Source organism: Sarcophilus harrisii, chromosome 1 (assembly GCF_902635505.1).
Source record: "Sarcophilus harrisii chromosome 1, mSarHar1.11, whole genome shotgun sequence".
Classification (NCBI taxonomy): Eukaryota; Metazoa; Chordata; class Mammalia; order Dasyuromorphia; family Dasyuridae; genus Sarcophilus; species Sarcophilus harrisii.
The window spans coordinates 23781874-23805541 of NC_045426.1; the positions used below are offsets into that span (position 1 = coordinate 23781874).

Sequence of the window (23668 nt, forward strand, 5' to 3'; positions counted from 1 at the left end):
AGGATGCTAGCCTAGAGTCAGAGATTTGTGGGTTCAAGCCCTGTCTCAAGTCTTATATATGAAAAATACAGTGGATAGAGGGGACTTGGAGTCTGGAAGACATAAGTTATATAATTATAAACTCTGTAATCCTGCAATTCAGTTTCCTCATCTGTAAAATGGGGATAAAAAAAGTACCTTTACCTCCTAGAGTTGTTGTGAGGATCAAATGAGATCATAATTGTTAAGTGCTTAGCATAGTGTCTAGTATATAATAAGTACTATATTAATATTCATTATTATTAGTAAAAGCATTTCTTTAAAATAATAATAATAACCCTACCCTCATAATAATGATAATGAAAATATTAGCCATTATTATTAGTAATAGTATTTCTTCAAAATAATAATAGTAACCCTACTCTCATAATAATGATAATGAAAATAATAAATATCACTATTACTTAGCCTCTATGTGCTAGGACTTATCTATTGTCAAAGAGAGAGTCTATCTTCATTTGTGGTAGGAACTCTCACACTAACAAACCAGCCATTCTTTATGTATTTCTCTAACTAGATTATAAACTCCTTGAGGGCAAGAACTTGTTTTCCTCTAGGACTAGGCTAGCATGAAAAGAGAGCCAGGGACTCATTAAATAAAATCGAATGAAGTTATGTAGATTTACAATTTGACTAAAATATTTCTGCTTAAGTGTGAGTATAATTAAGCTACTATATAAAATGTACCTTTTTAGTAAGTGAATTCAAAGTGCACCCAGCTCATCATTAGTTCTAAGAACAAATCTGAAAGTCCTGAAACAAAATCTGAATTTACTTTTCTTCTATCTCATAGAATCATTTATGATAGTGATTTTTTAATATGTAAAAGCAAAATATTTTGTGAAAATCTTGTCAAGGTTGTTCTAGATGATGATTATTTTCATAATTCATGGTTTTTTTTCCCCAGAAGGTTCAGCTTTTTTCTGGTATCTCTATGGATGCAACTTTGTGAAATGTTACTGCATGGTTTTTTCCCTACACCACAGATAGATTTCGAAAATAATTCATGTAGAATTCATGGTTCCCCTCAATATTTATGAACCATCACAATAAATTGTTGAGAGTTGTTTTGTTTCTTCAAATTAAGAAAGAACTGGGAAAACTTCTTACATTTTCTTGAGGAAGACTTGCTGATATGAGTTAATAGCATGGTCAATATGGGAAAGATCTTTACTGACATTCAGAAAAAAAAAACCAAACAAAAAGGGAAAAAAGAAACCCAGTGGAAGTCATCTTGGTCAGGTTATAACTGAGGGGCAAGGTAAGGGTTAAAAATAAACAATGGCCAATCCTATGGACTTTATTCACTTTTCTGCTATATTCCTCCTAGTTCTGCAAACGTTGCTTTGAAATTATCCCCTAATCTTAAGGAAATATGATAGACTTCCACCTGGATTTGGGAGAAAATATTCATTCTTGGCCACTCTCTCTATATATAAATACCGTATATATAATTCACATACAGACAATATTATAAGAAGATTAGTATCATTCTAACTAGCTACTGGTTACTAAATTCACTACTCATCTGGCATAAGAAAGGTGAGTGCAGACCAACACAGGTAAATACGACAGGCTAAGTAAGGAAAGAGTCCAGGCAGGTAGGGTTGTGTTGGGATGTAACTGCAGTCCTTTTTCAATATACTGATTGCTTCATGCATGGACCAGATTGCCACCCCACATTTACGCTTCTGTGGAGGGAAACCAATTCCAAAGCATCCATCTGAAGGTGCTGTTACATTCCTTTGGAGGAGGGGGGCAGAGTTACAAAGCAAGGAGCGCCCAGGTAAAATCCCATTGGAAAACACTGCATTAAGAGGGCATGCACGGAGTATGACAGGAGGTGACTTGTTCCATTCAGCTTGAGTCACATACCTCTTTCCCCTGCCAGGATCATCCAAGAATGAATGAACAGTAGAAAAATAGGGAGGAAATTTAAATATGCAATCAGGCGTTAGTTGGGACTAGCGGATTTAGGGTCTGTTAGATATTAGTTAATTGTACTGCCAGTGTTCATTAGGCGATGGAGATCTCTTTTTGGGGGACTGTGAAATTGCTTTACTGAGCGCCTGTAATGCAACCCATCTAAATGTGAAGGAAAAGAGAAAGTGAGTGTATCATTCAAGAAAAGGATGGCAGAGAGAGCATTGTTTGGTCTGAGTTTGAAAATAAATTGAGATATACAGCAGTTGGGAACAGAATGGATTTACTACAAGCTGGACCTATAGAGTTCGTTCCTTACAGGTTTAGGATTTTGTTAGAACTGGCGTTCTATAAAAGTGTTTTTTTGGATGACAAGTCTTGCTGATTGAGGTGCGTGTTGGAAAAACTACACGATGAGCAACACAATAAGATCCATCTTGTCGCAGCATTAGCAACCCAAGGCAAACTAGAAAACAAATGGAGAGACTACTGCGAAAACTTAGCGACAAATTAGAAAACATTGCCTAGTATCCACAGGATAAGGAACCAACACAAACACCACCACCACCGACAACAAAAAGGACCAAACACAGCCCAGAACCAATTAGAAGAATGGAATAAATTTGGGACTCATTGCCTCTGGGCTGGACTTACCTTGGATTGTTCATAGCTAAAATGTCAGAAAATGGTGTCCAAGTGGACAAAATCTAAATTACTCTTGAAGATGAGTTACCTCCTTAAACCTTCAGGGCCAAAGTCTCTACCACATTCTAGAAAACCCAATTGGATAAAGGAATATGGCAGCACCTCCACTCCCATCACTGGATACAGGGGAAAAAAATATTTGAAACCACAGGGAGACTTGTCTCTGGGGGACACAGTGACGCCACTCACCTCTGCGTGGTGCTCTTCATTTTGCTGGAGGACTTCAATGACTAATTCCGCCAACCGTATTGTGTCTTCTAGTTTTTTGGCAGGAGTGATTAAGCGGCCTACATTTTCTGCAGTACAAGAATTGGAGTTAAAATTCATCGAAAGTGTTGAGCGAGTGTTTTGGCCATTAGAACTAGTGGGTAAGAGATCCCAGAATAATTTAACAGCTTAAAAAAAAAATTCCCATGCAAATGTTAAATGCTACATCATTAGTAGTGAGCAAACCATGAAGCCACTTTGAAAAAATTATTATAAGATTATGACAAAACAGTGCTCCAGCTTGGCGTAGGCCCGTTGAGTTTTCAGAAAAATGCTACTGCTTGTTTCAAATTGAGGGACAGTGACATTTTGTGCCCACAAGAGCATTCTCTAAAGACAGCATCCATGGGTGACCCTGGTATACCACCGAGTTTCTGCAAATGCTAAGATTACCTCGAAACCCTATTTATGTCACATCTCCACTATCTAGAGCTTCCTGCTCCTTCAGCAAGTATCACTTTCTTGGATAAAATTGTATTAAAGGTCTAGATAGTTTCATTTAAAAAACAATAGACTGGATCCAAGGATGTGGTTGCTTCAAGGAAGGCAGGAAGGGAATTGGAAGAAAGATTAATTCCTTTTGGACAGTAGGGCCTCTGGGTGTAATCTTTCCATTGTTATCATCAGTGAATCCTCAGTCATAGAAAGAACTGGGGATGGCTTTGCCCATTTCTCCACGGCTGGCCAATTAGATTGGAGCCCCTCCGAAGGAAGGTTAAGTCAGAGTAGTTTAACAAGGTACTTGCAGTAAAAATAAAGGGTGTGCGTTTTGTTTGTGTATGTATGTTTGTGCAGCTATGTTAACCATACTTTCAGATACTCACCCAGGACATATGATTTTCTCACGGTTATAGCTACTAGGATCCTTCCTAGTGAATTGGAAGGAGCAACCAATCCTTTCCAATATATCCACTTACTCATTTGAACAGAAAAGTCTTTTAAGAAATCATTGAGGAGTAAGCTAGGTGACTCAGTGGATAAAACACCAACTCTGAAGCCAGGAGGACCCAAGTTCAAATCTGGCCTTAGACACTTAACCCTTCCTAGCTGTGTGACCCTGGGCAAGTCACTTAATGACTATTGCTTCAACAACAACAACAACAAAAAAGAACTCATCGGGAAAGTGATGTAATTTAGTGTTGGCTAATGCCTTGCTCATTCCAGAATTCATGACTATTTTGCTATTAAAGGTTTAAAAAGGCTATAAACATAAAAAAATTTCATAGGATCATAGATTTATAGCTTGAAGGTCATCTCATGCAATCCCTTCATTTTACAAAGGAAGAAACAAGCCAAGGGAAATTAAGTGAACTGGCCAATATCACATAGCTAAATAGGTCCTGTTATGTTCTACAAAAGACTAGTAATTATATATTACTATTTTTGTACCTCCATATCTTATGAAATAAAGTTAGGCTAATCTGAAAAAAAAATCCCAATATTATGTGTGTGTGCATGCATGTGTGCATGCATATGTACATATGTGTGGGGTGTGTGTGTGTGCATGCTGAGACATCCTTATAAGAGGAGGTTTGAATTGGGTCCATCTGGATTCTCAATAGAATCCTAAAAAAAGCCTTCCATCATCTCCTCCCCCTCCCAGCCCTGTTGATATCTTTGGTGGTTAGGGGAGTAGAGTTAATTAGCATTTAGCTTAATTCCTTAGGGAATAGAGCTATTTGCTTCAGGACCACTGGGCTTTTTGTGAAGGGAAGATAGGTCTATTTTGGACTTAACTGATGCATTCTTGGGAGAGAGGAATGTATTGCTTTGTGGATTTTTTGTGAACTGCTATTGTTTCATTTTTTATATTTTTGTTTCTGGCACCTAGCTCTATTTGAGCACATAGTAGGAGTTTTATGAATTAATACAAATTGGTTGGCACAGTGGATAGAGTACTGGAGTTGGAGTCAGGTGTGTTCAAATCTAACCTCAGATACTACTAGCTGTGTGATCTCGGGTAAGGTTCTTAACCTCTGTTTGCCTCAGTTTACTCAACTGTAAAATGGGAATAATAATAATAATATCTGCCTTCTGTTCAATGAGATAATATTAGCCAAAAATATGCTCAGCACAATACCTGACACATAGTAGGTACTATAAACATACCTATTCACTTTTTCTTCATTTCCTTTTGTTTGATTAATTCCTTTTGTTGTTCTTTCTGTGGTAAAGTGATCATTAGCAAATTGATATTGATTTCAGTCTCTCTTGACTGAATTATATCATAGGAGATTGCAATACTATAAATAAACTCATCAGTTCCCTTTGCGCATGACCAAAGCTGATTTGTATATGACATTGTCCCTCTTAGAATATAAATTCTTTGAGAACAAGTACTATTTTTGTTTTTTATTTGTGCCCAGCACTTACCACAGTGCCTGGTGTGCAGTAAATGCTTAATAAATGCTTCTTAATTGATTAATCTATGGATTGATGGAGAGAAGGATTTCTCTGCTGGGCCAATTAGGTTATTCAACCTTTCCCTCCAGCAGCAGTTGAGAATTCACTGATGAAACATAAAATTGGCTTTCTTCATATATTGTAAAACTTTATCATTTTTTTTTGGTTTGGGGAAAGCAAGACACCCCATAGCATGGTCCTTTGAAATCCAATGGGAAAAAAACGTGTTTTTGAAGTCTTTTGAATAGTTGACTGGCTGATCCATGAAAATGACTTACTGATTGAAAATGTGGGAAGACCTGAACTGTCATAGCCTTATCATGATTCCCTGGTATAGAAATAAGAACTCTAGAATCATATGGAAGGATGTCCTGGGACAAGACTCAAGCATGGCAACATCTATGTTATACCCAGATAGAAGGAAATGGAGCTGGCATTGGGAGACCAGCCTCCCATTGGTAGGGATGATATGTATCTAATTAGTCTAACAAAATAAGGTAGACTTGAAGTTACTTACCTGAGGGTTATTTTACAAGTAAGCAATGACCGTTTTACCCGCTGTCGTTAAGGTCTTATAAAACATACTGTGTACACAGGTCTAGGTAATCAGTGCAGGATGGGGTATTTTCATGTTGACTAGTAACTTTGCAAAGTGAATTTATCTTTGTTAGTAGCTAACATTGAAAATTCCCCATCCTATGCATATTACCTATTACTTACACACCTACACACACACACACACACACACACACATACACACACACATACACATGGCCTAGTAAAAAAAAGCACACTATCCTGCACATTAATACATATCTACCGGGGAACCCCACTTAGTGCATCTTTAAAATCCCTCATTATCTTGTAAACAGTTGATATTCTAAACTTTGGGGAGCATTGACTAACTAACGTGATTTGACTTGATAGGACTTATTACTTACCCTTTCAAGTTGAAAACTTCCACACATAGTTTCTTTGAACGATTTTTTTGTATTTGGAGAAATTTAAGATGCTCTAAGCAGGTCCACTAAAATATATGTATTAATGCTCAGGAGTTTTTGATTGACTATCATCTATCTATCTCTCTTGATAGATATGCACATATATGTATATATGCACCTAACCTTTTCATGGTTGCTTGTGCAAATATCCACATATATGTGTTTGTCTGTTGTGTTATATATATATGATATATGCACGTATATTATATATATATATATATATATATATATATATATATATACAGCCAGTATGTTTAATAAAACCCTCTTCAATTCTTAATTTTAACAGGCAGTCATCCAAGTAAATCACTTAATAATCCTCAGTCTACAAAACCCAATCTGCTAATTAACCCATGGAACCAAACATTTCTTTTTTACATGTTTGATAGAGGATGAATGCCCAGTGAATAGAAAAATGGATTTGTGGAACTTCTCAGGAGAGATATCTGTTCGCCTGCCATTTTTGTAGGTTATCTCTTAGCTAAAGTATAGATCAGACTGCAAATGCCTCTTTAAGATGCTGTCTTTAAAGTAGATGCAGGGGTAGAGGATCTTGCTAATCAGCAGAGGCTAATGAACACATCCGTATTTTTGGGAACTAGTTTTTGCTTGGTTTGTTGCATGGCTTGATGTGTTCAAAACTGTCTCTGCCATGCTGTAACATCTCTGTGGTCCTCATGTCACGGTAGCAGCTGGAGCACTGGAGGCTGAACAAATACAGTATGCTTAAAATGACATTTCATACAACAGAATTTAAGCTCATACGTATAAAATTGTCATGCAAAATGTTATGCAACAACAATGTTATTTTGTGCTGACATTGAGATTTGAAAATGTTGCATATGTCAGACATTGCTAGACAAAAAAAAATGTGGACAATTGGAAAGAAATGCTGTCTTTCGAGTCTCTCAAAAGCTTACTAAGTTCCAATTGAGAGCTAAATGGTCTTGGCTTTGGAACGACTACCTGCTATGTATCAAGACCAAACTAAATTTTAAGGAGGGGGGGAGAAACATAGACAGGAAAGCCAACTAAACTAGGATATAGCGGAATGAAGGAAAGGGAAACCATTACTGTACTTGGTGTTTGCCTATGTATGCCCTTGAGTCTCTGAGTGAGGGTGTTAGTCTGCCTTTGCAAGGATGGAGGAGGCCCTCGTGGTGGCTGGTGAGCTGTTCGGGTAGATGGGGGGAGACAGTAAAAGTAAAGAGACAAAATGACTTTAACAAATGGTGACAAATAAGATGACCAACTTGGAACAAAACAACAGAACAGAAGCATAAATGGTGACACAAATGGAGAGCTGCTATTGTCCCAGGATATGTCAACGGTCCCCGGGTGTGACATAATTGGACAGGCAACAGCACCACTTGACGGCTTCTACAATCCTGATCCTCCCTAGTCACACAAAAGATTATAATTTCCTGTCTTTAATGGAACAAACTATCACATGAACATTATTAACTGGTTGAAAGGATGTGAACGTTATTAGCTGATTGAAAATCCGTTTTTAGAATAACGGTACCAGTGTTACGAAGACTGCTTTTTTCATTTCTTAAGTAGTCCATGGTCAGAAGCCCTGGTTTCTAACTCAGCTCCCACCACTTACTGGCCTTGTGATTGTGGACAAGTCAATGAATCTCTTTTTGGAGCCTCAGTTTTCCCATCTGCAAGATGGGGATGATCATACTTGTTCTTCCTAACTCGTAGGATTATCGCAAGATTCAAAAGAGAGAACATTTGGGAAAGCATTAAAAAATTATAGAAAATATTAAAAAACTTATCAGTATAATTATTAATTTTCTTGCCCTTTCTGAAGAGGGAGAATACAAGACTAATAGCTTTGTAAAGATTTTTTTTTTTAGAGAGGAAATGCCTACATTAGTTCAAGGTAGCTGGAAAATATTCTTGCTCCCTTTGTGGAATTTAAGCCTGTAAAAATCTGTCACTTGAAAAAAAAATGTGTGGATTCTGATTGTTTTCAGCTCATTTAATTATTTTCAATTTGGAATTCTCATGGCTTTTATATTGTGGGTTGAATCATATATAAAAACTTGCCAGCTCTATCAAATATGTTACTTGCTATTCCAAATGTTAGAATACTGCAATTCGAACTTGACCCATCTGTCATATAGTTTACAATATCAGCCCAGCAGAAAATTCTATAACAATAGCCCTCTCTTCAATATAAATACCAATAACCAGCAATATCTGATTCTATAATTTCCCCCCTTAATGAGAGTCTCTGGAGCCTTAGGAAAGGTACTTCCTGCTAATATTTCCAGTTTTTAGCAATCTGCATGGAGAGGGGGGCCACTTTGTTGCCAAAAAGATTTCTTGGTTTGCTTGAATTTTCAATGGGGAGGAGGAAAAAAAAACAGATTTGGCTGCAGGTTATAGGAAATAGATTTTGGGTGTTTTGAATTCTAGGGGTGTTAATAAAGGGATCGGGATAGCGGGATGAGCACAATATTCTGCTAAGCCATCTGTTTCAAAGCAAAAGTTTAAGGGATCCTTTTCAGTGCTGGACTCCTTGAATGTAGCAGTGTTGGATGTAGAGTTAAAAAAATTTTGAAATGCTTCTGGCTTTGCTACACTTTGGAATGTATCACAGGCAGGCCCCACTTTAGGCAATGGACGTGTTATCTGAAAAGTTGAGTACAAAGTTAAAAAAAAAATCTACTTATATGTTAAATGCACTAGAAGGAATTGCTCTTTAAAAAAAGTCTATTATTAATCTCTTTGAAAAACAAATAATGATCTCATAACTTTTTTTTTGGGGGGGGGAAGATGTCATAATTTTGGGTTTTTCTACCCTAAAAGTGAGATTCTAGTTTCTTCTATATATTTTGACTCACTTGTCTCTGGTCATGTTCAAGACTACTTGAGTAGTCTCAAGATCTACTTTTCACACCTCATGAAGACTCCTTGTCCAATGACAATGGGTTCCTTTGATTGGTGATTCACACAATAACAAAACAAACTCCTTGGCCACACCATTACTCAAGAAATGATGGATTTTGTTTCAAGGTCTTGAAGCATCAGAGAGAGTTTAGAAAGGGATTTCTTTCACTTAGCTGACTGTCTTTTATTCCAGTGGGAAGATTTGCCACCATGAGAAAATAAACCAAACCAAACCAAGCACTCAAAAATCCAGTCTAGTCCATCATACCTGGAAATTTCTAACTGAATTTATCAACTACTATAGCATGTTTACACAATGAAATCATTTTGGCTCCAGAAAAGGGAGTGAAATGTGACCGATACAAACAAAGAGAGGCTTTTTGGGAATGCTCACTCACGTCAGCCAAAAAAGAAAGAGGGAAGAGACATTCCAATTAGGTCGCAGATAACCTGGCCAGCGATGGTTCTGCTGCCAGTCCCAGAAAAAGCCATGAATGGATGTAACTAACAAGTTGCATCAAGACCTAGCTTCCCAATATGTTCCCGAGGACACCAGTGTGTGGGCCTTGTCACTATTTAAAAACACTAACCCATACAACTTTATTAACGGTATCCTGGGGTGGGAGAAAAGCAGAGAAAGAAGCCAGAAACCAAAGAGACAGTGGAGAAATGCCTTCAAGAACATCTAGTTTCTTCAGGATTGCATGTAGATGGACAAATTTTGCTATCGAGATTATCAAGAGGCTCATAGGGCAGCTAGTTTCCACAGAGCAATGAACAATGGTCCTCGTGATTTGATCAATGGAGAGATTCAGTTTCTCCCCTCCAATTTTTTTTTTTTTTGGAGCTCAGAACATAGCACAAGTGTACGTTGTTTCATATATGATCTTTGTTCAGTAAATGATACTGAATGAATGATTGAATTATCAATAATTTCTTCCATTGCTTACTTCATTTGTGGACACCATATATCTAATTTTAATAGCAAATAAAGATTTTATTGATGTTTCCCCCTATTATTGTTACCTTTCAATATCTCATTTCCATTCCTAAAATAGAACCCTTCTCTGGAACAAAGAAATTTAATTAAGCAAGCCAAGTCAACCTGCTGTAGATGCCAAATAATTTTATAAAGCTTTTATGAAAACATATTAGTTTTTCCAGAGATTGGTTAATAAACAAATTATAGTCCATATTGCCTACCCTTATAGTCTTCAGATATTTTGAAAAAATCTAGCTGAGGTACATGTATTTTCAAAATCTCTTAAGCTCTGAAGAGTCAACCCAATTCCATGGGAGACTTCCAATGGGCTGTGATCTTGGACCTTATCTAGGTATTCTTGGAGAACAGGATCCTTCCTTCTGACAGGACATACTGCTGGTCATTTCAGAAAACAAGGGAAGGTTAAGATGTCTTTTTAAATGTGAGCAATGTTAACTAGAGAAGAAGGGCTGAGATCAGAAACAATTCTAGTATTCCACTGATGTATTCCTCTTCCTCTGTCAGTTTTTATACTACATTAGCACATAGAAAGAAAAGTGAAAACTTTAGTCTATCACATAATAGTTATTCTGAATCCAATATAGGATAAAGAAAACTCAAATTTAAGATTAGGAATGCTCAGACCCTTCTGAGTATGAGGTCCCACTTTTCTAACACTTTATATGTGTATGTAGTATGTATTTATATATCTATTTAGCATATATCCATAATCCATTCACATCTCCCTTCTCTTTCTCTTTCTCTCTTTTATGTGACAATAATTGTACCAACTTACTTTGGATTGAGCAAAAAATCTACCATGAATTTATCACTATTCTTTCCTTTCCTCCACTTTCCTAAATCCAATTAGTTGCCAGTCTTCTCTTCATTCACAAGTATCTGCTCAAATTTTGGTCATCTCCTCTTCTCTAAACTACATTGCAACATCTTCTATCTAGTTATCATTCATTCCTCTCTCTAAACCACCTTTGAAACAACTGCCACATTGATATTCTGACTATGTCAACTCACTACTAAAAAAAATCAATGGTTCCCTATTACTTTTAGGAGAAAATACAAAAACAACAGACTGGTATTTTAGATTCCCTTAAATGTAAGTACCATTTCCTTAAAAAAAATTTTTTTTTAAACATCACTATCCATTTCTAAAGATTTATTAATCCATTCCCTGAAAAAAATGTACACAATTCTTCATATAGTCCAAATCTTGTAGGGATAGCTAAGTAGAATTAGGATCCTAAAGTATCTTGAAGGCTAGAGCACTGGGCTAAATAGAATAAGATGGAATTCAATAAATATTAATCCAAAGTCTTATATTTGAATATAAAGCCTAACTTCATAAGTATGATATCATAAATAGATAGCAGTTCTGAAAAAAAAGATCTTGGGGTTTTAGTGGACTGCAAGTTCAGTATGAGTCAGTAATGTTATGTGACTACCAAAAAAGCTATTGAGACGTTGGGTCAAATGAATGAGGTACAGCTTCTTGTCATAGAGGGGTAAGAAGCTCACTTTACACAGCTTTTGTCAATCCTAAGTGCCATACTTTAAGGAAAACTGATGAGCTGAGGAGTGTTGAAAAGAAACCAAGCAGGATAGTAAAGGGCCTTGAGTTCATGATAGAGGAGTATCAGTTGAAGGAACTTGATATGCTTAAATTGGAGAAAAGAAGACTCAAAGTGGAGAACTTCAAATATTTGAAGTTCAGGAGAGATTAAAGCTTGATCCATTTGGTCTGAGAGACCAGAACCAGAAACACTGATTAGAAATTATAAAGAAGCAAATTTGGGCTACATGTCAAGAAAACCTTCCTAACAATGACCATTGTCTCAAAATGGAATGGGTTGCTTCAAGAAATGGTGGAATCCTCTCTTTCTCCAAAACCCATCTTCAAGCAGAAACTAGACAGTGATTTGAATGTTTTAATGAGGAATCCTTTCAAGCACAGGTTGGACTAGATAGTCATGGAGGTCTCTTTTAACTCTCAATATCTGTGAAAAAGAAGAATCTTTCCTCATACCAAAGAAGTTCAATAAAATGAAATAGGTCATCACAATGACCAATCTGATGGTGTGTTCTTCATTCTATAACTAATTCTACCACCCCTCTGATAAGGTTGGAAATCTTGTCATTTATTTTCATCTGTGTTATTATGGTCATCCTGTGTTACTTACGATTCCAATCATATTTTACATTACCCTCCTTCACCCATTCATTGTCCCAGGTAACTGGCCTTCTAATATTCTCCTGCTCCAAGCATGAGGATAGTTGGATCCTTGTATGTGAAATGCCCTTCTTCCTCATTTAAACTCTTGGAATCCCTGCTTTCTCCCACTGGGGGATTCCTGATTTCTTTCAGAGACTAGCTCAATTTTTACCTCCTATAGGAAGCTCCTTTTGGTTTTTCTGATCTTCCTTATTAGTTCTTATTATTAGTTCTCTCTCTCTCTCTCTCTCTCTCTCTCTCTCCTGCCCTCTCCCTTCTTTCCTCTTCCACTCACTCCCCCCTTCTCATTCTCTATCTCTCTCTGTCTCTGTCTCTTCAATTCTCATGATCAAAATGAGATAATATTCATAAAGTACTTAGCACAGTATCTGACACATCAAGGGTACTTAATAAATGCTGTTCCCATCTCCTAATTTATATTGTGATGATTCTATATTTCCTTAAATCCATATAATTTCTTTCAATAGAATATCATCTCTTTAAGAATAGGGACTGTTTCCTTCATGTTTCTTTATCTTTATCCCATCAAGTGCCTAGCACAGTGTCAATTCCATTGTAAAGTGCTCAATAAATACAATGGAAAGTGAATTCATATGATCTATGTCAGATAGCCTAGTGCTTAGCAAATCATAGATTCTTAATAATTGCTAGTAAAGTCAAACATCTTTTTTTTTGTTGTTGTTGTTCCTTACTATAAAGATCCTTGTGATTTCATGTATGTGACTGAAAGTGCTAAATAGCTAGCCTTCTATGAGTCACATCACCAGAGGTATTTTGTCACCTCTGGTCTATTCTCGAGGTTTTATGTGATTAGGTATAGTTATTATCTTTTCCGTCTTTAGGTTTAGCTCTGTGGGGGGCATTAGAGGGCATCCAAGTCAACTTACTCATTAAAGCTCATTTGACATATGAGGAAACGATCTGAGGAACTGTCATGGTCAGGGTTTCCCACTTATTGAACCTCAGCACTGGGATTTGAATGCAGGTCTTTTGACTTCAAATCCATTATACCTTGAAGCTAAATGGGCTGTTTCAAACAGATAGATTAGTAATGCATTATGTGTCTTTGGAATACCTGTTTCTCTTGTAAAATGAACCAGTCTGATAGCTTGGACGCTTATCACCTGTGATCTTAGGAAAGTCCCATAACTTTCTTGAGCCCGAGTTTCCTTATTTGGAGGAAAGGAAGAGTTTGGATTAGGTGACCTCTGAAGTCTCTTCTACATAGGGTTGTGCAGGAGCCAGTTCTAATTAGATTGCTAAAATTTCAGTGTCACCAATTGTTACAAATCAGGATTTGCTTTATCCTTTTTTCATTTTGTAGATTTAAGAAACTGTTAAAGCAGATTAAAATTAAAATTAAAAATCATTATTCTTAAATCCTCTACCTACCCCTTTCTTTCTCCCTCAGGCTATTAAACATTTACTAGTCCATTACAGCTTTTTTCTAAAACTGGGGTTTGTGTATTATTTGTTTTGGAATATTTTGATTACTTCATCTTAATATAATTAATTTCCTTTATAATCCTATGTTTTTTATTTTATTCACTTAAAACCATTACTCTAAGGGGGAATAGCTATCATGGGTTTTCACAGTGTGCCTAAGGAGTCCATAATGCAAAAAAAAAAAAAAAAAAAAAAGATTAAGAGCCTCATAATCTGATGCTTACACTCTTAAAAACCAGTTTTAAAGGACAAAAGATTAATTTCTTTTGCCATCATGTAAAGGGGGTAGGGGGAGATATCCTTCAATATAATGTAAGCTCCTTGAGAGTAGGGGTGGTTTAATATTTTTCATTGTAAACTCAGTGCTTAATATAGTGCCTTATAGATGTTTAATAAATGCTTGTTGACTTGAATTGGGGAGATTGGATTGTGTCTACTGATCAGATGCTGTTGAGAAGGAATCTTGTTTACATGTATCCCATAAGAAGGTCTCAAAGCAAAAGATGAGTATTTGGCTTGTAGTACTCTTGCAACAAAAGCACAAAACCAGAAAAGGCAGGATGAACTTCCTATTTGTCATTCTTGTTTATCTACCTGCATTTTCTCATTACAAAGGACAATCAATGCTCTCAGCAAAGCTGATCAATGAATAGGGAATGAATTATGAAAAAGACAGAACGGAAAGGGAAGATTTAAGACTTCTCATTTCTCTCTATACTTGGTTCCTGCATCTGGCATTTTACTAGAATTTGGCTCAGTGGGAAGATTGTCACAAGGCTACAAACTTTCTCTCTGCTTCCAAAGACCAAGGAGATAGTTCACTCTTTGTTTCAAGATGATCATTTCAAAATTATAATAATGTTTGCCATTTTAATTTATTTAGTCCTGGTGATGTTTCTTGGGGGAAGGGAATGGGACCCAAAGCATTAGCTCAATTTTCGTCTAAAAGAAAGGAAGAATAGTTGAAGGTGAAATGCTTTGGAAAATAAATGAAGAATTAGATGAAGGTCATAAGCACTTCTCATAGGAGAGAAAGCTGATCATTGACACCATCCTCTTTCCAGAAAGAGGAAAAATTTCTAAACTGAGGAAGGATGAGTCTTTGAAGTTCCCAAGAATAAAAGAGAGACCGGTCCAACCTAAGGAAACGATGTCAAAATCCTAATTTCTAGGTGTCAGAAATCAGCTTTTGCTAATGGGAAGAAGAGGGCCTTGAGCTGATTCCACAGAAATACTCCGTAGGAAGTTGCAGGCATTGGACCACATAGGAGGCAATACTCTAAATAGTTACAGGCAAGATCTGCATTCATTCAACTGGTTTTGAATTCCTGGACCTCTCATCATACTAAGAGGAGGATTAAAAATGTGTTCTGCCCACTATGAAATTTTTTTCCAAAGTAATATGGTTAATGAAGTTTTATTATTTTTAAAAGTCAGTATATTCCTCTGCTAGGTTCATGAAGATTAAAAAAAAACCATTAAATATTATTTATTACATATGATACAGATATATTTAATAGAACCTAAGATTTCATTGGTTTGGGGAGTTCCCAGTGAATAATCACCTCCCTCCACCAAAACAGATTGGCCCTGTCTTTGCAATTCAAAGTCTTACAGATTTGATTAGGGCTCCCTAAAGATGATGACTTGCCCAGTATGTTTCAAAGATAGAATTTGAATCCAAGTCTTTCAGATTCTAAGATCAGCTCTTTCCACTCTTCCAGTCCCTCTCCAGCTTTATAAATGCCTGTTGGAAATGGGAATCATCAGCTTGTGGATTATCAGTGAATTAATAGATAAGCACTAAGGAATCCTCTGAGGCACATGGAGATTATAAGTGACTTGCCCAGAGTCACACAGCTAATGATAAGTGGGATTTGAAGCAGATGTTCTTGATTCCAAGGTTAGCATTCTACCAGATCAAACTCCTACTGTTGACAACAGGTAACTTACAGGTAGATCTTCCTTTATAAGATCTACTCAGAGGTGTTATTAACCAATAAAAGACAGAACACCCAACTACCTGGAGCTTCCCAGAAGGTTGCCCCACAAGAAAGAGTCACAAAAACAGTGGAAAGCACGGACCACCAAGACAAACTACTCAAACGGTTTACATCCATTTTCTACCTTCTCACAAATTCTGTCTTTCCACATATTACAAACAACAATAACACAAACACGAGTCTCCTCTAGATTCATTGCTAGAACACAGTTACTAAATAACATAAACTTCTTGATAGGTCAGAATACAAGAAAAGAAAAAAAATGGAAAATAAAAATGAGGATTAATTTGATTCCGTAGCCTTTGAAAGTAAATACGACCACATGGGGCCGGATCAGTAAAATGTTGTGCCCCAAAATGGAATGATGTTCCAAGAAATTCTGTTCCTTTGAAGTTTATGTTTTTTCAAGGTTCTCTAGAAGGTCAACAGCTAAGGGGTATGATGTATGTTGAGACAGCACAAATTAACTCCTTAAGCATTATTGTAACTCCGCTTCAGTCTCTAGGAGTGTACAACTTAAGGAGCCGGATAAAAGAAAATACAAAAATAAACTAAATATAACTCTTTAGTTTATAATGCATATACAGTTGTTCACCTGTGTCCTTTTGATTCTCTATATGAGAGAGAAAGAGAGAGAGAGAGACAGAGAGAGAGAGAGAGCAAGGAGAGAAGAGAGAAATAAGAACAGATATGCAGAATTAATGAGCAAGTGGACCAAAATGCCCCCCACTTATGTGTGATATATGACATTCGAAAGAAAAAAAGTTGCCCCCTGGATCCCCACCGCCCTGAAGTATGGGGATCAGCAAAAAAGGCTCCTTCACAGAGGTGGAAAATGCTGCACAAATAGAAAATTAGTCAAATCAAGGTCAATGTGGAATTAAGCTATGAAACATACATGGAACTCTCTACGTGACAATTAAGTCATATGTTCTAGCCAGAGCTTGGAGGAACAAGACAAATCAATCTAAAGAGAATGAGGGCAAGCGACTGAGTTCGAGAGATAGCAGACAGGAGGCATATGCGCGCTAAGGTAGGCAGAGAAAGGACTGCTCTCTGTCCTCTGGGACCCAGAATTATTCTGAGATCTTACACATGGGAGAGAAAGGCAAGACTTGCCCCTAGGGTCCTTCCTCTAACCCCTCGCTCAGTGCTCCCCTGGTGTAGCGGCTACCTTCTGATTGTGTACCAGTGACAAGTATTTTACAAACTGGGACTACACAGAAGCAAAGTAAAAATGCATTCAGGTCACAGACATAGAACAACGGAAAAAAACTTACAGACAAATCGGAGTTTATCACAAACAAATGGCTTAATTGTCTAACCTGTTTTTAGGCTGATAAAAAGTGACCGGACTTCTCACACTGGGGTTTCACAGACAGAACCAACAGACAAGCCAAATGCTAAAAGACTTGAAGCAAGGAAAGTGAGTTGGTTTGGATCTGAATTGTCTTGAGGTAATGAAAAACAGAAAGAGTGAAGACAGCATGGAAAGGAGGTGGTAGGTACTCACGAATGGTTAAATCCATCACTTGAGAGGCCAAGCAGAAGACAGGATGCTCATACATTTCTCTCTTTTTCCCTATAAAAGAGGATTTGGGCATGCAAGAGGCTTAGGTCAGAGGTAAAGAGGTTAAAGGTCACAGGTCAGAGGAAAACGTTACATTAGCTCAAAAGGAAAATAGCCACAGAGTATTTTGGGATAAACACAGGATAAAAGAAAAAGGATTTTTAAAATTGAAGATCTACTGGATTAACCATTCAGCATGCCATGAGTCACAAGAGAGGCTGTGACCACGATTGTACAAGTCTTTTTGGAATCGTTTGCAAGAGTACAATGACCAAAACATCATGGATAAAGGGAGACAGAATCTCATTGGTTTAAGGCTCCGAGATACTAAGGATTTCAGACTTTAGTATCTAAGGCTCTTGAGGTATTTCTTCATAAACATAGTCGCCAGCAATATTACTACGACTGCATTCCAAAATTCTGTCATTAGCCAGAGCTTTGCAAGTCAGTAAGGAGATACTTGAGAATCCAAATTCAAGGTGGTATTTTTCCCCCTGCTGGTAAAAACAGGTGTTTGTACAGGAAAGTTGCACGGTAGTAATATTTTTGAGGTCGCCACGTGCCCAGGCACAGTGGACTATGCTCATGAAAGAAAACCTAGTGCATGCAGCTGGTGGATGTTGGGTTGTTGGAGTTAACAATCCCAGCATGCTTTGAAATTGGTGTCACAACCACTTTTTATAGAGGTCACATAGAAAAGTGGCTGAGCCAATCCCGGACAAGGAAGGAGAGAAGCAAGAGAGAGTGGGTAGTGTGGAATGAAGTACTTCTCTGAAAAGAGAGCTGGAAAAAAAGGATTTGTTGCTTCAAAGTACTCCCAGACCTAAAAGTCACAGTGCAAAAGATAATTAACACAACCGAGAAGAATTGAGGCACAAAAGGAAAAGTACAAACTAGCTGGTCTACTTTGGAAATGAATGCATTTTTACTTACAGAGCTTAAAGTTTGCTTTATTGATTCATTTATTTTAGGGAGGGGGCATAGATTTATCTGAAAGAAGAGAGCAGATCTTACCGAAAGGTTAGTACTATCTACAACCAAGACCTACAGAGGGAGGCAGCTGCCATGATACCAGTGCTGGGTGGGATCCAAGTCCTGTTCGATTCTCGCCTACTCTGGTTACCCATTTCAGTTGAATACAACCAACTGTCATCTCCTGTGAGGGTGAACGCTGGCAAAATCAGCTGATCAGACAGCACTGAAACGGTCGGTCTTCTTCCTCCTCCTCTATTTTTGTCACTCATTACCAAGTCAAGAGTTGATAAACATCCTTTTAGTGCCCAATTCTTAAGTGTTTCTCACTGGATGCATAACAATGAATTCATTACCACTGGTACACAATTTGCATTGTCAGACAGACAAAATTGAAAAAAGGGAGGACATGGAATGTACGGAACATTGAAAATTTGACACAATCTTTACCTAATTCTCTAAGGAAAACAAGGACTCTGGCAGCAGGTCGGTCAGTTATTATTATCCTTATTTTGTTAAGTCCCCAAAGCAAACAATGTGGGTTTGCTTGCTTTAGTCAGTTGCCACGTGTGAGAAAAAAAATCTGAATCCAGAATGCACATTGAGTTTTGCACACAGAGCTTCCACATTGATACACTTACACATCCATCAAGCTGGCTGGGCTTTTTCAAATCTCCCTCTAGCAGCCGACAAGGTAACAATGAAAAGTTAGTGATACCTTTTAGACTGGGAGCCTCCCCACCCAGCCCAGAGAACCGTAGCTCCACAGAGCAGATCTACTTAAAGGGATGATCAATCAGACTCTCAGTATTAGTTATTTCTCAATGACTTTAAAGGTCTCGTGGTCTCAACATCATGATTGGGAAGCCAAGTGTGAATGAGGTCTGGTGTAACCCCAGGATCATATGAGAACTAGATCATCTACCGTCATCATATTTAAAAAAATATATTTAGAAACACCAACAAGAGGAAGATACTTTCAAGGGATGAGAAATAGTGAAAGCAGAGTTGATATATTGCCTCTTTCATTCATCCATTTCTTGGACGCTACTGGTGGCCATCTGGTCACCCGCTCTACTCTTTTGGGTAACAAAGGTTGCAGATCCTAAATATTGCAGAACTCGGGGAAGATATTTGATGCTAAACATACCCAGCCTTAGAAGAGACTTTATTAGTCTCATATTTTCTGCCAATTCCATCTCTCCCCACCCCTCCTTTTGAACTTCAGGCTTTTGATCTTTTATTCAACTACAACCAAACATTGTGTCATTCTTCAGGTGAGTTTAGTTTTCAATTTGATATGTTCAGTTGGGTTCTTAGAACACTTTTATTTTTGAAAATCTCAGATTATCTCATTACTTATTTATCTATTTATAAGTCTTAGCTCCTTCCCACACCCACCCACCACCTCTTCTTATCCCAGGAAAATGTAAGCTCTTGGAAGGCAGGGATTGTTTTGCATTTTTGTCTTTGTCTTCCTACTCCTGGGCATCCAGCACCTGCACTTAGTAAGTGCTTGATAAATGTGGGGTTTTTGTTTGTTTGTTTTGGTGTGTGTGTGTGTGTGTGTGTGTGTGTGTGTGTGTGCAAGTGTGCATCGAATTAACTACCCAGCAGTCAGAAATTTTCCCAAGAGAACATAGCAAAATTTTAGTCTGAAACTGGTGACAGAAGGTAACCTTACCTTCAATTTTGGCATATTCTGAGAGACGAGTATAGTTGACTAACGCAGCTTGCTCTAAGCATTTACGGATGACCATTTTTACCTCCTCTTGTGGCACGGGGGTAACAATGTCTTTCATCAATACCTTCAGATGGAAAAAGAAAAGAGGAGCAAGAAGGAAATTCACATGCATTAATGAATCACATTTCTAAAAGAAAACTGGGAATTGGAGCTTAGTGGGTATGGTCATAGCTTGATTCCATTGTGAGTGTTCCCATGATAGAGAATGACTTGGGAATAAAAAGTGGCAGAGTACTTGATGAATCCAGGAAATATGTAACCAGGAAAAGAGGTGAATTCTTAATGTAAGAATAAGCGATAACAGATGGACAGCCCAAGGTCTGGCTGCCCTTGGATTGTAACCTTCTAGAGTAGGAGGGCTCCTAAAACTCAAATGTCTCACCTAGTGAAGAATTATGGGCGGAGAAGGGTAAAAATATACCAGGATGAGGAGACACGCGTGGAGTGTGATCTGCACAATTGAATGAACTGAGAAACCACACTGATGAGACTGCAGATCTATAGAAGCTTTAAAAAGTTTCCATGGAAAGACACACAATTTATTTTCCATAGTCATTTACAAAGTAGCCACTAGGATTGTTTAAAAAATGTTACTACCATGCATAAGTAAGATGGCAAAAGTCCATTCATGTAAAAGGAAAAAAAACCCATCAAGAAATCATTATTTTGTTCAAATTTAGATTAAGACTAACGTTAATCATATGTATGCAAACTTGAGGGGGGAAAAAAAAGAAGATACCCAGATGTTTGAGATTTTGTTGTTACAGCATCTGGAATTGGGGCTGTTTTTTTAGTTTTCATCCAGATGCTTGGTATAATCTAGACAGGATTCAGCTCATAAATAAAATCATTTGACAAGAATACTCTATTACAATGAGGCTCCTGTACCTTAGATTTCCAACCTGCTTTGAACTTTCACTCTTACCCTTTCCAAAAGAGAGAGTGTAGCTTTTAACGCGCCTTCGGGTCGGCCAAATGGAAAGCAATACCTGAAAGAAACATAGATTCTTTAGGCAGCACAAATACATGTGATAATTAGCACCAAGATATGAGAGTCCTACAACTTGATTCCTATAGCAACTCCTTCAGAGGCGCTGAAAATGCTTTAATCTGTCACATTATGTTATGTTAATACTGAATCACACAGGATGTGTGTGTGTGTGTGTGTGTGTGTGTAATGACTGAAGGCTGACTGGCAGACTTGTCTGCAGCAGGAAATAATCAGTAAATTAAACAAGGTTTGTTTTATGCCTCCATGGTGAAAGGATAATCATTTGTTAGCTTAGGGAAGACCTCATGCATGGGTTACTAAGTATTGGCAAAGGGAGGTATTTGTTGAACCCTCCCACCATTGTTGACTTTGGCTAACTTATTGTTGGTGGTGGTGGTGATTAGTCCTCTCAGGATTATCCAACTCTTTGTGACCCAATTCAGGTTTTGTTTTTGTTTTTTTTGTTTGTTTGGTTTTTTTTGGCAAAGATATGGGAATGGTTTGCCATTTCCTTTTTCAGTTCATTTTATAGCGGAGGAAACTGAGGCAAACAGAGTGAAGTGATTTTGTCCAGTTAGGAAGTGTCTGAGGCTAGATTTGAAGTTCTCCCTGACTCCATGTCCAGCCCTTTATCCACTCTGCCATATCTTATGTGAAAACAATAGAGATGCATGCTCAAGAATAACATCAACCCAGATCTACAGAGTTTCTACTCTGGTCAAGGAACTGTGCTAGCAAATGGGATGCCGAGCAAAAGCAAACATGAGAACAACCATTGCTCTCCATGAGCTTCTATTCCACTAGTGTAAAGAACTTGTAAACTAAAAAGTAGGCAAAAGTTAATTTGAGACAGGAGAGATCCCTAATAGCTAGAAGAGTTACTGGTTGTTGTCCTTCATTCTTAAGGAGAATCCAAATGACATCATTATGTTAGAGCCAAGTTAGTGTATCTGACCATGGCTGATCAATCCAAAATGAGACCAGAATGCTCTATCATAGCTCAGACACAAATAGTCCCTATGAACATTTGATGTGATTCTCTAACTATGTGCATCTTACTTTTTTTTTTTTTGAGCTACTTTAATTCTGCTTTTTTTCTGATCACCTTGTGACCGCTTGCCATGTGTGAGTTCTCCATAAAATAATCTTTTTGGCAAGTGCATGTCTGGCACTGAACAATGTGGCCAGCCCAATCAAGTTGTGCTATTTGCAGTAGAGTTGGAACGCTTGGCAGTTTAGTTTGAGAAGGGACCTCAGTGTCTGGTATCTTATCCAGCCTGATGATCCTTAGAAACTTCCTAAAGGATTCATGGAGAAGATGGGATGAGTCTTAAGGAAACTCATAGAATATGATGGAGCCCATCTTTTAGGTATTTTCCTCTAATTCACTTGACATTTGGCCCCTTCCTTCTAGCACTATGTCCTAAACATAGCTGGTGCTCAATAAATATTGGCTAATGCTGTGCTTTCTGGGAGCAAATCAGGCACTTTTGAAAACTCCAGTGACTTTCAGTCTATCAAGTGCCTTTTGGTGCACTTGCACAATAATAGACTCTCTGGGAGCCCAATATTCTGAAACATTCTGCAGCATTCAGTTCTGGAACGTTCATTTTCTGCATGGGAGCAGCCTATGTACTGACAGTCTAGTGTTGCATTTCCATTTCCAAGAGAACTGGGCTAGCTGACTATCTTATGAATTAAGGAAAACTTACAAATTGTTTAGACAGGTATAGCTCTAATCTTCTCTTTGAACTTGCCTAATCATGTAACTATTCTGTCTGCTGTTTGTTCCTGAACAGGGAGACATATTTCTGAATGGGGAGAGGGAAAAGCATCATGGGGATAAATGCAATTCTCCTTTACAGGTTTCAAATAGTTTCCCCACATCAGGCAAAATGAAGAACTGACATCATTTGCAAATAATTTTTTGGTGTTAAATCTTTTTTAAAAAAATCATATACTGGCAACTTTCTCACATTTGCTTTCTTTCCCCACTCCCCACCTGCCACCAGCCTAGTTTGGGACTTCACCATTTCTTGCCTGAACTATAACAATGACTTCCTACTTGGTTTCCCTGCAACCAGTCTCTCCTCTCTCCAATTCAATCTCCACATGGCTTCTCAAAATGATCTTCTTAAAGGGAGGGTCTACATTGCTTCTCTGTTTTAGAAGCTTTATTCATTTCTATTGCCTTGAAGATAAAATGAAAAATACTCCATTTGATATTTTAAGCCCTTCACAATTTGGCTACAAGTTATATTTCCTGGCTGACTCTGTCTCAATCTTGCCCATGTACACTCTGCTCAAAGTGAAATGACTTGCTGTTCCTTTTACAAGATATTCAGTGTCTCCCACCTCCAAGCTTTTGTACAGACTGTCCCCTATGCTTGGGATGCAGTTCCTTTCCACTTCCACCTCCCAGAATTCTTTGCTTCTCTCTAAAATCAACTCAAGGGCCACCGCTATCAAA

At 37.7% G+C, this 23668-nt stretch overlaps 1 protein-coding gene across 1 annotated transcript in view; it reads right to left on the reverse strand.

The window, feature by feature from the left end:
• The window catches only part of CADPS (calcium dependent secretion activator), a 535079-nt gene that overhangs the window by 117031 nt on the left and 394380 nt on the right, over positions 1-23668 (reverse strand). The window contains 6 exon segments of the mRNA XM_031953509.1: positions 1915-1923; positions 2857-2963; positions 16517-16534; positions 17435-17503; positions 20148-20271; positions 21133-21196. Coding sequence (XP_031809369.1) covers positions 1915-1923; positions 2857-2963; positions 16517-16534; positions 17435-17503; positions 20148-20271; positions 21133-21196 — 391 coding nt within the window.